General features: G+C 48.2%; 1 protein-coding gene across 2 annotated transcripts in view; it reads left to right on the forward strand.

Moving 5' to 3' along the window:
- Positions 1-7,968: 7,968 nt before the first annotated feature.
- CCDC50 (coiled-coil domain containing 50) overlaps positions 7,969-15,780 on the forward strand; it is a 44,849-nt gene continuing 37,037 nt past the window's right edge. For both annotated transcript variants that reach the window (XM_042798591.1, XM_042798597.1), the window contains exon 1: positions 7,969-8,157. In XM_042798591.1, the coding sequence (XP_042654525.1) occupies positions 8,109-8,157 (49 nt within the window). In that variant the 5' untranslated portion in view covers positions 7,969-8,108. The remainder of the gene's footprint in view (positions 8,158-15,780) is intronic.

Here is a 15,780-nt window from a genome sequence, read left to right on the forward strand (position 1 = left end):
AGCTTTTAGTCTGACTCATGCAATTTGTTCCCCCTTCTATGTGCTTGTCTTTGGGACTCAGCTGTTGCTTGGCCTGTTATTTCCATAAAATTAGATGCTATGGTTTAACTGCATCCTTGCTTATAGAAAGATAAGGGAAAGGTTCAAGGCAGCATGTAAAGCACCTCAAGTTGCCACCTCATTACAAGCAACAAAGGGGGTACACAGAGGGAAGCATCCCCGGCTTGCATCATACTAAAGCGAAGCAGTTCCTTGTGGCTAAGGCAGTGGAGGGCAAGAAGTGCACCTGGGCTGCCTGTCTGGCTTTCACATCCACTCTGGGGGCTGTCAGGAAACCATTCAACTTCTCAGAGAACAAGCCAGCTCCAAGGTATTCTCCTGGAGCAAGGGACTGAAAGAGTAAGGCAGGAATGTGACAGCATTAGATGTGGGAGGAGGCAGCCCAGGGAGACACAGCAGGGAGCAGAGGCAGTTGTGGTGCCATTCTCACATCTGCCTCTTAATCCTGAGTTGGAGAACCTCTTCCAGACTCAATCTCCCATCTCTACTGACTGGGGTTACTTGGCTGAGGTTCTTGGTGAGGATATGAAGGCAATATAGAAACTTTTTCTGCTTTGAAATATGCTGTGACTTGCCATTCTCAAAGTAAATTCCAGTGATGCTCCTAAATGGTACATATTGGTGTGTCTGTAGGGACTAATCCGACCCCTGTACCAGGACAGCATCCTGAAGAGGTGTGATCTGGAGTGACCTGGTTATACCATAAGATTTACCCTGAGCTTGATTGCCCTCTGTTCTGACTTGCCTTCTGCAAGCCCTGAGTCCATCCTGGATGATGAGTGTGAGCAGTGCCCTTGAACTTGGCAGGGACACCGAGTGCTGAGTAAGTGATGCTGTGAGGTATCTTTGCAGGAGTAGTGTCACCTAGAGAAAGCTAGTGTCCCAGTAAAAGCAGTGGAAGTAACAAGGCTGAGAGTGTTTTGCAGCAGGAGTCTGTCTGGTTTTCTGAAGAACCTCTTCCCTCTCCATCATTTATAGAACATTAAAGAACAGCCACTTGTGAAAATGACAACTGAGGTAACCAGGCAGTACATGGCCAACAAGAGGTAATTTCTAGAGCTGGGACTTGCCCTCCACAAGTGTAGTTAAAGTTCATCACCCTGCAAGTAGTGGCAGACCTCAGCTCATTCATTTTTTCTAGAAGAAAATGATAATTATCACTTATTCTGTGACCATGCAAAGCCAGGAGGATCCAAAGTGGTGGTCTGGCATGTGGTTTCTGATGGAGCTTGACACTATCTGGATGGAGGGGGGAAAGTAAAGGGAACCAAGCATGAGATGTGTTACCTCTACTGAGTAGCAGCAGGCTGTGCTAGGCTGCCTGAGCTTGTCCCCAGGGAGCTGATACATCTCCCCAGTGAGCTGGAGGCCCCACCTTGGGCACCAAAAATCCATATGTGCACAATAGTGTGGCATTTAGGATGGGTTAATTAGCCTGGCTTCTGAGTGAAATTGCCAGGGTGGCCAGACTGTTTCTGGAATAGCTTCTGCAGAGCTAAGACACAGGGCGCTGCCTGTCTACATGGAGTTATATATTCAGAAAGCTGTAGTCTCTCAGCAGTTCCGAGGCTGCTGGTGGTGAGGCACTGTGTCTTCCTGACCACGCTTCAGCCACCAACTGGTAAAATTCGCTGACTGCTGTACAGGCTGACATGGACTTGGCAGCTCCCAGTGTGACTGCACAGAAATAAGCTGCCTCCTGATTTTTCTTGTTTCAGATGTTGGGCTGAAGATGCTCAGTGCTACCTGCATCAAGGACCTCCACAAGGATCCTTTGGTATGGTCAACAACCAGCATATGGGAGTCAGTGTGTGCATCCATTTGTCTCTGAATGTTTCCCCTGAATTTTGCACATTTCCTTCTACTTCAGTCAGCCACTCTCAGTAAGACTAAACTGAATGTAGCTTGTCCATGTACTACTTTGAGTAACATGGCCATATAGATAAGTCTGGGCGATTTCCTGCTAAAAATGCTGGTTGGGGCACTTTTAAGGTTGTGGAGGTCAACTCTGTCTGCCAACAGTGACAACTTTCACACTGTTGTTCCCCTTTCTCACTCTTCCTCCTCTCAGTTCTCATCATCTGGCCTTTTGGTTTATTGAGAGGTGTGAAAGTTTTCCAAAAAATAAGTAAAGACAGGTCACCCAAGGGATGGTTTAGAGGGTACACAGATCTGTTTTGTTTTGAGAAAACTTGCACAGGTAACCATAATCCTTGCATTTTGGAAAGCCTGTTTTACCTAGCTTTTCATTTGCACCCAGGGCTGAGCAGACTCTGTGGTCACTCAACAAAACACTATTTTGCATGTGCAGAACCTATCACAGAGGAAACAAGGCTGGAAGAAGTGATAACACAGGATTTTATTTCTTTTAATCAAGAAAAGGATGGGCAGGTGGAAATCAAGATAGATGATTTTTAGGTAGATCTAGAAAATTTTCTGAGTGGAATATAGCAAACTTGCTAGTAGGTAGGAACTGCACTGACTTCAGCCCCCACCAACTGCCTCTAACAACATCTGCCTGGATGAAACTTCAACACACTGTAGTGACTGTGAACAGCTGAGAATGGGCCAAAGTGTTTCACCACTACCTGCCACATTTCTTAGGCTTCTTATGCCTCTGTTGTGTGTGCTTACAGGCAGCTCCCTGTGGAGCACTAGGTGAATAATATACTGTTCTGGTGGGTTCTGGTCTTCTGACTTACAAGACTAAGGAAAGATGCACAACGGATGAGGGAAGAAGAAAGTAACAAATGTACCACTTGTAGTATTACTTCTCACTTGCATTGGTATAGGAGATCTTTTGGACGGCTTTTGGTCTCTTTTGCTGATGTGAAACTTAATACTGTTTCACTTGGGAAAAAAAAAAAAAAGTCATGCAACCTGCAGTGCTTGCAAATATATATATGTAAAATTGTGGGCAGAAATGCAGAGCTAATTTGTACCTTGCAGTTTCCAGGATAGCCTGTACAACAATCTGATCTGTGCATGTAATCAAGCTGTAAGCAGCATCATACTTGACTTCAGATTGCATGGGTTCTCTCTCTAACTTGAAAGTCAACAAAAGCCCTTTTTCTGTAAATGCCCAGCTCATGATTTTCCTAGTGCCCCTCATTATGTTACATGTAAGCACAAGTTTAGTTTCCTTTTTGTTCATTCTTTGTAATCACTCCATTCATTACTCCTGGTGTGCTTTATAATACCTTAATCCTTGCAGGCTCCTGCTCTCCTTGTTCTTCAGGGAGCCTGAATTCCCACAGGCACCATTCAGCTACCTATGGAAATTGCACACCTGCTTCTTCGTGCTCTTTGCCAATGCTGTAATGTTTGTTTCCTCTCATCGGCCCCTTCTGGCACAGGACTTCAAACCTCTCTTGAAGTGTCTTAGCTTAGAAATGCAGGAAAGTTAATGTTTGAACTGAGTCAAAGAGGAGAAAAACAAAAGTGCATGTCCCCAGCTCAAGTGAGAAGAAAGGTCAGTCCCCTGGCATCAGTCACCACTGACCCACAGGTTTTGGACACGGGTTTGTGCAGCACCTGATATCATGAGACGCCTAGAATAATTTTTTTTTCCTATCCCTTTGCATTGACCATTAACTGCTGCACACATTCCTGCCTGTAGGATCATTATCCTCTGTGTCTATTCCCACAGCAGCCTCATCAGTTGGAAGTTAGCCTTGCCATCATTAAGGAAACTTTAACAAAGACTGTTCTGTTGAGAGTGAACATCTTGATGAGGCCTAATTTATTTCACATTTGTTGTTATCCTGTTGACCTAAAATGACAGCAGGGCACTTGGAGAGGTGCCTAGTTTATTTAAGGAGCAAACACAAAATTGTCTCTCCCTGCCTGCAGAAAGACCTTAGCAGCATAAGGCATTCCTAGCTCCTGGTCCCAGTGCTCTGCCTGGTAGCTCCTGTCCCTAAAAGCTCACTGTGGCTTTTCCAGGGGTCAGTTCAGATAATGTTGCTTTTATCTGTTTTCAACAGTTCCAGCCTCTACTTTTCACATACTCTCTGGAGTGTTTTCAGTGCTGCGAGAGCTGAGAAGGTGTTGTGCGCTGCACCAGCATGACAATCTGGGTACACTCCAGGAGTGACCTGTGTTTGGGGGAAGGATCAGATGCCTGGGTGCAGGTGGGGAAAGTGCCCAGTCTTTGGTCTCCCTAGACTTTAAGACTTGTGTAGTGGCACAGTCCAAGCTGCAGTGCCATCTCCAAGTCCCTGCCCGCAGCTGTCTGCTGGAGCACACTCCTCACTGAGCATGGTGTGCCTGGTATGTGGGATCTGCCTTGGAGAGTAGCTGCTGGAAAGCACAGAACCAAACAAGGTGCACAGTGCAAGGACAAGGGTCCAGGGTTGCAGGTTCCAGCAAGAAGTTCATGTGGATATAAGGAGAAAAATCACAATGAGCGAAGAATGGGACAGGAGCTCAGAGAGGTGGTGTGCTCTCCAGCCTTGAAGATTTTCAAAACTCACCAGGGCAAGGCACTGATCAACATCATCAGATTTTGAAACTAGTCCTGCTTTGAGCAGGGGATTGAACTAGGCACCTAAAAATTCCCTCATGACTGAAGTTATTCCATGAGAGGAGTTAAATGTGTGTGCTGTGCACTTCAGCTCAAATTCTGCATCAGCTTCCCAGTTGCTTTTGTCCTGGGAAATGAGACAGGCTCCTCTTCCAACAGAAGCTCCTGTGAGATTAAGTACCCACTTTTATAGAGATTGAAGTGTCGTTATCTTACTGTCTTAAATAAATGAAAGTGGTTAGTCTTCACAACTTTATTGGGATTCATCTACCCACTGCAATATACGCCATTTGTCAAGCTACATGGTGTACAATTTGCACAGGAAAAGCTGAGGTCAGTCTAGCAGAACAGACAAACACCTCCTATGATTTTTGCTTAGAAGCAGCAGACACAGGTGAGAGTTGGGAGGGTGATTTGAGATCCACCACAATTAGGAGCCCTTTGGGAGCCCAGGATGTGATGCTGATGCAGTGCTAGCATTATATTAGTAACTCGTTCCCTGGATCCTGTTTAATTCCCTCTCATCCTCAGTTCCCCTGTGGTCATTTTGGGGTTTTGTAGCTGTCTTTGAAACCTTCTAGAATCTTCAAGTGATTCATGCCATCTTCCAATTTCAGAGGTTTCATCTGAATACCTCTCAATAATCAAGTTAAGATAAGGGTGAAGTCCAATGTCAAGAGTGCAAAGAAAACACTTTGGTGTGTAGGACCCTGCCTTAAGGAACAGTGTTGACAAATGCTGTTCACTGGTTTTGCTTGTGTTAAACCTCCCGGGAACCTGTTCAGCCTTTCTGTGTTCTGACAGATAGAAGTGTTCCTCTCATTTCCAGCACCAAGAAAATAATGGCACTCATGTTGTCTCCTGGTATTTTCCTTGTGTCCTGGCAGAGCCCACCATCCTATTTCTGTCACTGAGCTCAACAGATCTTGCAAGAACAAATAAATTTGCATGATTAAGGGAGCCACAGGAAGGTATAAGGAGCCACATAATTTGTCTAGTAGAAACCTGAACCCAGGAACCTCAGGAACTACTCTGCCATCACCCAGAGCATCAGGTAGCAGATCTTGCTTTAGTGTGGCTACGCATAGCTAGGAGCACAGCTCTCTCTTAGCAGCAGCCAAAGTCACATCCATCCAACACAGTATCTCTTGAGTGCAGTGGAGATTATGACTAATTTATGTTGTTGGGTTTGGCCCTAGCCAGACAACTTAATATGATATAAATTCATTACTGAAGACTAGAGCAAAAAGCTGTGTGCTTGGAGTAAAATGAATATTCACTGAGATGGACAGCTTAAAAGTTGTGTTCATAGATGTAGAGTCATAAAGGTGGATCTGTTGCATGAAATCTGCTGTGTAAATGTCAATGCTTCAGGCTTTCAGCTTCTGCTGCTTTGTGTTGAATACCTTATACTGAGAGAAGGGCAGGAGAAAGCCATATTACAGTTTTGGAAAGCTGTAACCTGTTGTCAGATCAGTACGTTTTGTGTCACTTCTCCAGTATATTCCTGGTCACTTGGCCTCTTCTTGTGTCCAATAATAAATGCTTATTCAGCATTCAAAAATCTTGATTAATAAAAGGTGAAGGATGTCCAGAGGAATATACTGAGTTCAGAAAAACTCAAATTTAGGAGAAACTAGAATGGACCTTTAGGTCCTTCCTTAGCATGGAGCTGGCTGTAACCACAGGGATTATTTGCAAGCAGTCCAGTTATATCGCTGGTGTGAATGGCAGGGGCATTAGAGGGAGGAACTAGGCAGAGTTGAGACTGCAACAGGAGATAATCTGTGTGAGCTGCCCCTTGGAGGGACAAGACCCTGTCACTAATTCCCATCTGCATGATCATATGGAGTACTTGTGTAGAGGAGGTCATCCTGTGCACCATTTATCTCTCAGTAAACAGGTACAACAGCCTTCTAGGCAGAAGGCTCATCACGTCTCAGCATGTATCAGCACAGAGGAGAGGTGTGCTAGGTGTGTTTAAGTGAGAAGGGAGCATAAATATAGACCTTTATCTGTGGAAAAGGCTGAACAGTTAAAGGAAAGGTAAAGTCAGTCAGATTAAAGACAAAAACTATACATACTTGCTTTGAGGATGATGAAGCATCATTTGAAAGGGGCTGAATTAAAGACAGTCGGTTCCTGAGTTTCAAAAAAAAAAAAAGACTGGAAAACTCTGGAGTAGCACAAAGCTAACCCTCTGGAAATTGATTTTTTTTTTTTTTTTGCATCAAGTTTCTTTAATGTTCTTACTTTTTAAGAAAATTGAGATATTATTCCCTTTGCCATTTTTTTCTGAGGTCTGACATCCCACTATGTGTCTCAGCTCCCATCCCAGTTGCCCAGGGCACAGAGCTCCCTGTAGTCTGTTGGAGAGGGGGAGCAGGAGATGGGCTCAGCCCCCTCTCACCCCTGCATCCCCATACTCGCCAGTGACGCAGAGGCCATGGCACATTAGAATAAAAGCTGGAGGCCACTCATCTCAAACGTGGTAATACTGACTTCATCTGCTGCTTGCATGCTCCTGAGATGCACACTTATTTATGATCAAAACACTAAACAGTTGGCATGAGTAATTGGTTGTGTTGAGCACAGCTCAGACTTCCTTAAACCCCAAATCCTCTTCCTCTGATCTCCTCCCCTTTGCCTAGAGGACAGCACCTCATGCTGTTTCTTTGCTGCTGGAAAATAAAGGTGAGCTGCAGCTCCAAGTCCTCCCTGTCTCTGCTGAAGGCTGGCTCTAACCCGTACGTGGCAGAGTGCTAGTGGGGTTCAAAGGCCTCTCGGGGTGCTCCTTGGCCAGAAACCTCCCCGAGATGTGCCCATCCCAGCTGACACACTCATCACCCCCCCCCCCCCCCCCCCCCCCCCCCCCATACTTCCCCTCCCAGAAGGACCAGGAGCCCCGTGCAGCGCCTGGGGCAGCCGCTGAGCAGTTGGCTCGTTTGAAGCTCGACCTGGGCGTGTTTTCATTTCCCAGTCCAGCGGGACAGATGGAGGCGATGGGATGGGATGGCTCGGGAAGGGGGGGGGGGGGACATAGGCACCCGGATCCTGCACGGTAAAGCGCTGGCGGATCCCACCTGGCCGAGCGGTTTGAAAAACCGCTCCGGCAGTAGAGGAGGATCTCCAGCCCTCCCTCCAAAAAGAAGGAAAAAAAAAAAAAGTAAAATTAACTATAAATAAACGTGCTCGGAGGCTGCCCGTCCCGCTGAGCCCCTGTTTGAGCCTCGCTTGAGAAAGGAGAGGGGGGAGAAAAAAACCCGAGCCCCCCCGCCCACCTCCCGTGGGGGGGGTTTGGGGGGGGGAGAGGGGCGGTGAGCCGCAGCCCCGCCCCGCCCCGCCCCGCCGCTTTCTGTCCCCTCTCCCGCGCCGTACGGCTGGGCGCGCCGTCTCCATCCGCTGGCAACTTTGTCGTGCGGGGCTCTGCCCTCACCCGGGGGGCGAGGGTCGGAGCCCCCCCCCCCCCCCGCCTCCGCCACCACCCCCCCCGCACCCCCCCGGCCGGCGAGCCCACCCCGCCATGGCTGGGATCGGTATCGACCACTCCAAGCTGCCCGGAGTCAAAGAAGGTGGGGGTCACCGCGGGGAGGGGGGAGCACGCCGGCTCTTTGAGGGCGGGGGAGCGCAGGGTCCGGCCCCGGGTGGGGGGAGCTGGACAGGACGGGGCGGTTCGGGGGGGGATTGGGGGAAAGAAGGGGAGAAACTATATATTTTTGGGGTTTTGTTTTGGTTTTTTTTTTTTTTTTTTTTTGGGGGGGGGGGGGAGGCGTGTGGGGGGGAAATACAATTATTTTAAATTTTCCGGCCACGGGTGCGGGTGGCGGCGCTCCCCGTGGAGCCGGGTCGGGGCGGGGGGGTGGTGGTGGTGGTGGTGGGGTGTCTCCGCGCTCCGGCCGCACGGGGCGTGCGTGGGGTTTGCGAGAACCGTCCCGCTTTCCCGTGCGTTGCCTCGGGCGGTTGTGCGGGGCGGAGGGAGGGCCAGCAGCGTTACCGTGACCGGGGAACCGCGGCCGCCCCGCTCCCCGCTCCCCTTCCCCGGGCGTGGGGCGGGGAGGTGCCGCCGCTCCCCGGGAGAAGGCGAGGAGCGGCGCTGGGGGCGGGGGCAGCCCTTTGTCTGCGGCGGGGCCGAGGGGGCCGGGCTGCGCTCCCACGGGAGCCGAGGCTCGCTGTGAAACAGCGGGGAGACCCTTCGGGGCCACTGGTACGTTCCTGGCAGTTACGGCTCGGCTGGGTTTGGAGGCTCAGCTGGGGGAGCGTTTTAAAAATGGGAGCGGAGCTGTGAAGATCCCCAGGTTTGGTGATTTGAGGGGGACTGGCGTGTTGGGGTCCCGGTTTAAAATACTGGAGCCGGCGGGGTTTTTGTGAAGACTTGGCTCAGCACTGAGCTTTGGAGCACCAAGCTGCAGCTTCCGCCACCCTGCAAAACCCCTGCGCACCCCAAGAGTGCAGGGGAGGGGGGGCTGTGAGGGCCTCGCTCGCTTCCCCGCTGTCCGGGGGCACCGGCTGCGTGTTTAGCCTGTGCTCTGCACGCAGATTCACCTTCGGTTGGGCCAGATCAGCCTCAGCTTCCCTGTTTGCAGAGTGTCTGCCTCGCATGTGTGCCTTTAAGCTTAATTAAAGGTGCACTGGAGCTGCTTTGGGTTTAAAAAGCTCTGTGCGAGGTAGAGTACGTTCTTCCTGACAGTGATATAAATCCATAGAAGCTCTGTCAAAATCAAGTTATTTTAGATTTATGCTGTGGCAATGGAGAGCACTGTGTGCCTGTCTGAATACAACCAAAATTCCTTAACCTTGTTTTCCTTGCCACTGGCCATTTCTTCTTCCTTAAAATTTCAGTTCTTACAAAGTAGCAACTGTGAATTAGATTGTTCAACTAGTCAGGAGTAGAAGGCATGTGTCTGTGCAGGGAGCTGGGGGTTCCTTTTGACCTCTTGTTATCCTTTAGTACTTCACGTCTTGCTACTGGTAGAAAAATAATATCCATGTGCTGAAGTTTTAGGAGTTATGTTGGTCCTGTTAAGTCATTAGCAAAATTGTTATTGGTCATTGTAGTGTGGTCAAGATGTCATCCTTAGTCTGTCCACACACGGTTACTCAAGAAAATGAATCCAATTAACCTTTTCAGTGAGTTGATTACAGTGAATTAAATCCCTGTGTAGATGCTTTTATTCAGAACATAGGTCGTCTTGATTTGATTTAGCTTGATTCATTTTTGAAGTGAACTAACTGGACTGAGTTAAGGTTGCTTACATGCTGAATGAAAGTATGTTTACAGGGTTGCAGTGTAGCTCACCCAGGTCTTGGTAAATTTGCAACAATGGTTAGCATGTATTAAGTTTCACGAGTGTCCTGGTATGACAGTCTGTTGTTACCTGATAGCAGTTGGATTAAAATAGTGTCCCAGAGCAGCTCCAACGTGCAAAGTAGATGAGGCGTGAGCCATGTTCTGCAAAGCCTCAGGCATGTTGCACGCTTTTACTTTAGTGGCGTAATTTGTTTTTATTGTAGAAAGCGTTGAAACCAAGCTATGCTTTGGATTAGATCTTCTCATGCTCGGCATTAGTGCCAACCAAGGAGAGAAATGCATCACCTTCCATACCTAGGGAAATATTTATTGTTCCTTATACAGAAATCACTGTTGATCCTTCTGGAAAAACATTCCCTTTCTTCATTTCGGGTAAAGGTCGGCTTAGTCGTTCATTAACAGTGAAGAACATTGTTTTGGTTTGAGTACTTTGTTCTTCACCAGCCCTCCTTTGAGAGGGGAGCTGGGGGTCCAGGTTCTCCTGGCTGCAGGTAGCTGGGACTGCTGCGAGGCAGGGTCACCCTCCTCTCCTGGTGTGATCTGAAAGTCTTCTACAAGCAAGGTCATTTCTGTGCAATGATGGCATTGAAAATCTGATAAGTGTAGCTAGGTGCTGCAGGAAGCATAGCTTCTTGTGTTTACTTTCTTTTTTTATCTTTAAAAGCATGTAATATTAGCTGAAGGCCTGATATAGATGGCGTATTGCTGGTGAAAACTGCTTCAGCTGGTCCAGTTTATTTTGTGGGCAGGGGTTTACTGGTGTAAAATACACCCTCAAAACACTCTTTCTAGTATAAAATAGACCTTGGTGCTGCAGCCTGGTGTTACAGAGCCATTTTTCCATGGGCAGTAAAGTGGATGTTCTGACCACTGTGGTCAGTGAAGCTCTTGTAAGTTATTTGCTGATGGTTTTGGTGTTAGTTGCAATCTGTGGGCTGAGTTTCTGTGCCTGTATTTCTATTCGCCTCTCAAGTGCCAGTGACATTTTCTCTTTTCACAAAGCAGCTTTTGCTGTCTGCTCTTTTGACCCACCCCAGGGGATTTCTCAGCTCTATGTGTGTAGATCTTTTTTACTAGAGGTCTCATTTGTTGTAAGCCTTTTGGGGAGAGAAGCACCTGGAAATATTATTTTAATTAGTTACTAATGAAGCAAATAACAGAAACTGGCTTGAGCTCTGCTTCATCTTTAATTGTTTGTTTCTCATCTCTTGTGATCTGGTGCATTGCTAGCAGCTATAACTGGGAAGGGCTATACCCTGTCTTTGGTTGCCTGTTTTAAATGAGCTCTTCGGTGTAGCTCCCTATGCCATCTCAAAACACTGTGTATTGTCTCTTGGACCTGGGAGGCATCCTTGCCAAGCAGGCAGAGCTTCATGGGGTGCATTCCTGGGGAAGTATATTGGAGTATTTTAGATCTGTGGTCCCATCTGCTATTGCTGCCATTGCCGAAGGGCTGAGGTCTGTGGCAGTAGCTTTGCAGGGGGGATGCCTGTCTGCTAAGACTGAGGCTCAGTCCCTGGTCCAATGCAGTCTACCAGAGGCATCAGTTGTTAGTGGTGGCAGATAAAATCCAGGTACAGACTTCTTGCCAGGGGCTCCTGGTCTTCCTGCCAGTTTGAATCCTCTGTGAGGAGAGAAAAAGGAGAGGTGGGGGGAAGAGAGGGACCCTGAACTCCGCTCCAGCAGTGTATGGCCCTTTAGAACTGTGGAAAATTGCAGTGGCTTAAGTGTTTTTATTTAATTTTATTTTTAGTAGTAGTATAAAGAAGTATAAGGGCAGTACATCTGTGCCAATCATTAGGATCAACCCTGCTACTCTGCTGTCTCTTGAGCTACAGCCTTGACAAAGGCTGATTGTGCCACCCGTGTCACGGCAATAATGCTCACACTATGGTTTCTACTTTTCATTAAGCATCTGATTGGCTTTCTCAAGCCCCTGAGCTGTACATTTAAATGCAGCTAGCTGTAGTCTGCTGCCAGAGAGGCCAATTGCCCAAATGTGATAGGAAAAGATACACCTCTCTCTGTGGCCTTGGGGAAACAGGAAGGGCTTGAATCTTTATTTTCCGTTTTGGTAAAGCATTCTCTGGGTCAGCAGCCTGGCTGGCGCTCTTTTGCCTTATCATAGTTTGAATAAAAGTTTGCTGTAAGCATCAGTTTTCCTCTTCCTCTGAAGCACAGCACCTTCCCTCTGACCTCTGCAGCTTAATATGACCTTTGCTGAGACTCCAGCAATAAAAACCTCCTGACTGCTGACTTTCCAAGTGAACGGGGAAGTGTTCAGCTCTGAGGTGCAGTGTCTCAGGTTCCCATAGAACAGACAGATGCTACTGGCATATACTGGGGCTTTTGGTGCCTATGTGTGCTCAGTAACATGATGGTGAACAAGAGAAACTTGATGCCTGTCAAAGGTGGAAGTGCATTCAGAAAGTGTTGATGGCTGGCACGGTGTCTGGTGAGGAGGGATTCTGCTTTGGGATTTTTCAGGGGGCTGGTGTTGAGGGATGGGATGTCAGATGTACTCATGTGAAGGAAGGGTTGGCCTTTAACTGGATTAGTATAATCAGGGCAACAATTTTGAGAGCAGCTGAGGGTCAGCCGGGTCACTGTGAAGCCAGCTGCCCCATGCCCTTTGGCTCCAGCTGAGATTTGTCCTTGCAGCATGATGTGCAGTGTCATGGCTTTCTTCTTTGTGACTTCCTTAGAGAAGGGCTCTGAAAAATTCAGGCAAGCTGGATGGCTTTAGGGCAACAAGGAGGTGGAGAGTGATGGGACAGAGATGCAGGCTTTTCTTTCTAGGTCACTGGTTCATGTCCAGCTCTTCTGAGTAATAGGAGATCTGTTTTTCCAGCATGCGTGAGTTCAGTAACTGAGGCTGTGGTACTCATTTCACTTCTGGTTAAAGCTGGGTGAGTTTTATTATGCATTCAGTTGCTCTGGGTCTGCAGAGCTTGGCAGAGGAGATGGGCAGGATTAGCATATTTCATGCACTTGGCTCCAGAACAAAACTGAGCAAGCAGGTCTGCCTCCTTCCATCCCTTAAATCCTTAGCACTTGTCCTCGGCGAGCTGCCGTGGAGGTTGTACCAAGGCAAAAAGATTGCTCAAAAAGTAGTTTTTGGCAGAGAGGAGCTTCCAGACTCACGTTGATGCCTTCTGCAGAGATGTTTCCTTAGTTACTGACAAGTTTTTTGGACTGGGATAAGTGGGGGGCACAGTCTGTTTTGCCCTAATTCCTGGGGATGTGGGGCAGGGGGGGGCTTCCCCCCATTTGTGAGATCAGGACCCTGGCCATCACCCATTGCTGCTCTCCAAGTAATGATCGCAGCTGAGCAGTGTTGCAGAAGGCACTGTGTTTGCTGTGACCATGGGCCTCTGATTAATCTTTAATTTCCTGTGGCTGTGAGCAACATCAGAGAAGTACGCATGTGCCAGGCGGGAGTGGGAGATGGCTGCTGCAAGGAGCAGGAGAGGCCAGTTGTGTTCCCTCTGGGTAACCCCTCTTGGAGAGGCAATGGGAAGTGCCTTGGGGCTGTGTGAAACTCCTCTGTTTTGCTGGAATGAGCTTGCTTTTTCTTGCTCAGAGACATCCAGTTCACATGAATGTGGCGATTTATAGGACAAAGCTGCATGTTCCCTCCCTGCTTCCTTGTCCCCATCCCAGCGTGTCCCCAGCTGGCTGGTTTCCCACTCGCTTGCTGCCACTCCTCTGTGTAGTGCGGGTTTGAAGGCTGAAGGACTGAGGAAGGAGACAGGCCTGTTGGTAAAACTGCCTTAAAACTCAAGAAGCTTAGGTCCAGTTTCTGGTGTGGCACTCACTGCTGGCTTGTCCTTTTGTCTTTCTCCAAAAAGTGATAAAGATATTTGCTGTTCTGCTGCCGGTGGCTTGCGGTGCAGGGAGCAAAGGGCATTTTCTGGACATTTCCACCGGGAAAGCAGGACTGCCATCTCCCTTGAGGCTGCTGTGTTTCAGGGATGCTCCATGTTCACCTTAGAGTGACACGTGGGACCTTGTGGATGTCCCTTGACACTTCATTTATACTTCCTTTTTAAAAACAGAAATTAGAGCCTTCCCACTGCTTTCTTTCTCAGTACATTAAAAGATACCACACAGCTCATCGAGCGAGTGCTGTATGGCCTTGGCATTGTATGGCAGCTGGGAGAGACTTTTAGCAGGGCTGGAAAGAGCACAGGAGAGTACAGCATCACACTGTATGTATAAGAGATGCAAGTCAGGGCTGTCATGAACCTTGCATTGAGCAAAGGAGACCTGGGTGCTCATAAAATCTACCCTGTAACCCCAGGCACCTTGTGAATTAAGCTTGCCAGAAGTGTTACTTTCCTTGGGAGAAAGGTGGGGACGGAAGCCTACTCAGAATCCCGTCACAGCCCTTCTGCCCCAGCCCAAGGATGTTGTGTCAGGCTCTGGAAGCTCAGCTGAGGATTATTTTAATTGAATGCCAACCCATGGTGCCACTGCCACAATGCTCTGTCAGCCAAATAAAAATAGCTCTTTTTGATTTAGGCCTGTGTTAGTAGGGGTTTGGTCTGCGCACTCTTGACAGCCCTACCTGCAGTGAGTGCTGTTCAGGACAGAAAGTCGAAGTGGGTTTGCAAGTGAGTCACTCTTCTTCACTTCTCTTTTTCAAAGGAGGTGTAAAAAGCTGTGTGCAGTAAAACTTTGAGTTTCTGTGTGCATATGGGTATGGTTCGTTCTTTTCCCAGCCCTTCTGCTGAACCAGGACTTGGTGGCTTAAGAGGAAATGTTACATGGGCTCAGTATTTGATGTTCAGTAAGTGATGACAAAGGGGAAGAGGATATAAATGAGCAAATACTTGAAGGCACTGAGAGACGGGCATACTTTAAGGACACTGACAGGGCTGATCCGAGAAGTAATGGAATGAAAGGAAGGAAGGTAGTTTATGCAAACAGGGTTATTTCCTGTCAGTGAGAGGTGTTGTTTTTTCTTTCTGCAGAAACCTCTCCAAAGGACATGGTACGTATAGCTTTCCACATTTACAGCCAGACCAGACGAGAGGCTGGAGCGTGCCCCGGCAGGGAATGTTCCTCGCAGAGAGACTGTCACCACTGACCTGGCACGTGAGCTGGGGAAGTGCTGGCCTGGCTGGGAGCAGCCTTCCCTGGCACGGATGTCAAGTTTCTACCCTTCTGCATGGCAGAACAGCATTACGCTGAAAAAGCACCTGAGCTTACATACATCTGTTACAGATATGGCAAATATTAATTGTCGGATCCTGGGGGAGGAAATTTTTCCTCCCTCTGTTCTGAAGTTAGTTTTATTATTGGTGTGCCGGCTGGTGGGATGGGGGAGGATTTAAGTCCTAAATTCACCAGTGCCTCCTGGAGCCTTTAGCCATGATGCTGGGGGCCGGGGTGAAGCGGTAGAGGACAGCAGGGAAAGACTTGGGAATTTTCCAAGCCGCCAGGGTGTTGGCTGTTTCTGTGGCATGCAGAGCACGCTGCTGTTCATAGGGCTGTGCTCTCCTGCAGGCGATTCGGCCGGCGCCAGGTTTCCGAAGGAAGTTGGTGTTGGGAAGTGTCTGGGCTCTCCTGACTTTATTTGCTGGAGGGACTGGGTCCTTGGCTAGGGCTGCACAGCCCTGCCTGCATTCCTCATATCCCTGATACAGAGTGGAAAAGGCAGGTTTGCTTCCAGCTCTGATTACAGTGCTGTTACCTGTTACTCCAGGCAGTTGGCATTGTGCAGAGCGTCAGTTCTGGCCATGTAACAGGTGAACTTGATAGGTCCTGATTTTAATTGTCTTTTTTTTTTCTTCAAAGAAGCTGTGAATATACACTATCGCCTAAAGATGATTTAACTCCCAAAGCAAAAATTGTATTTCTGACTAACTTGGAGTTCATTTCG

This window comes from Tyto alba, unplaced genomic scaffold (assembly GCF_018691265.1).
Source record: "Tyto alba isolate M040663 unplaced genomic scaffold, T.alba_DEE_v4.0 Super-Scaffold_10, whole genome shotgun sequence".
Lineage (NCBI taxonomy): Eukaryota > Metazoa > Chordata > Aves > Strigiformes > Tytonidae > Tyto > Tyto alba.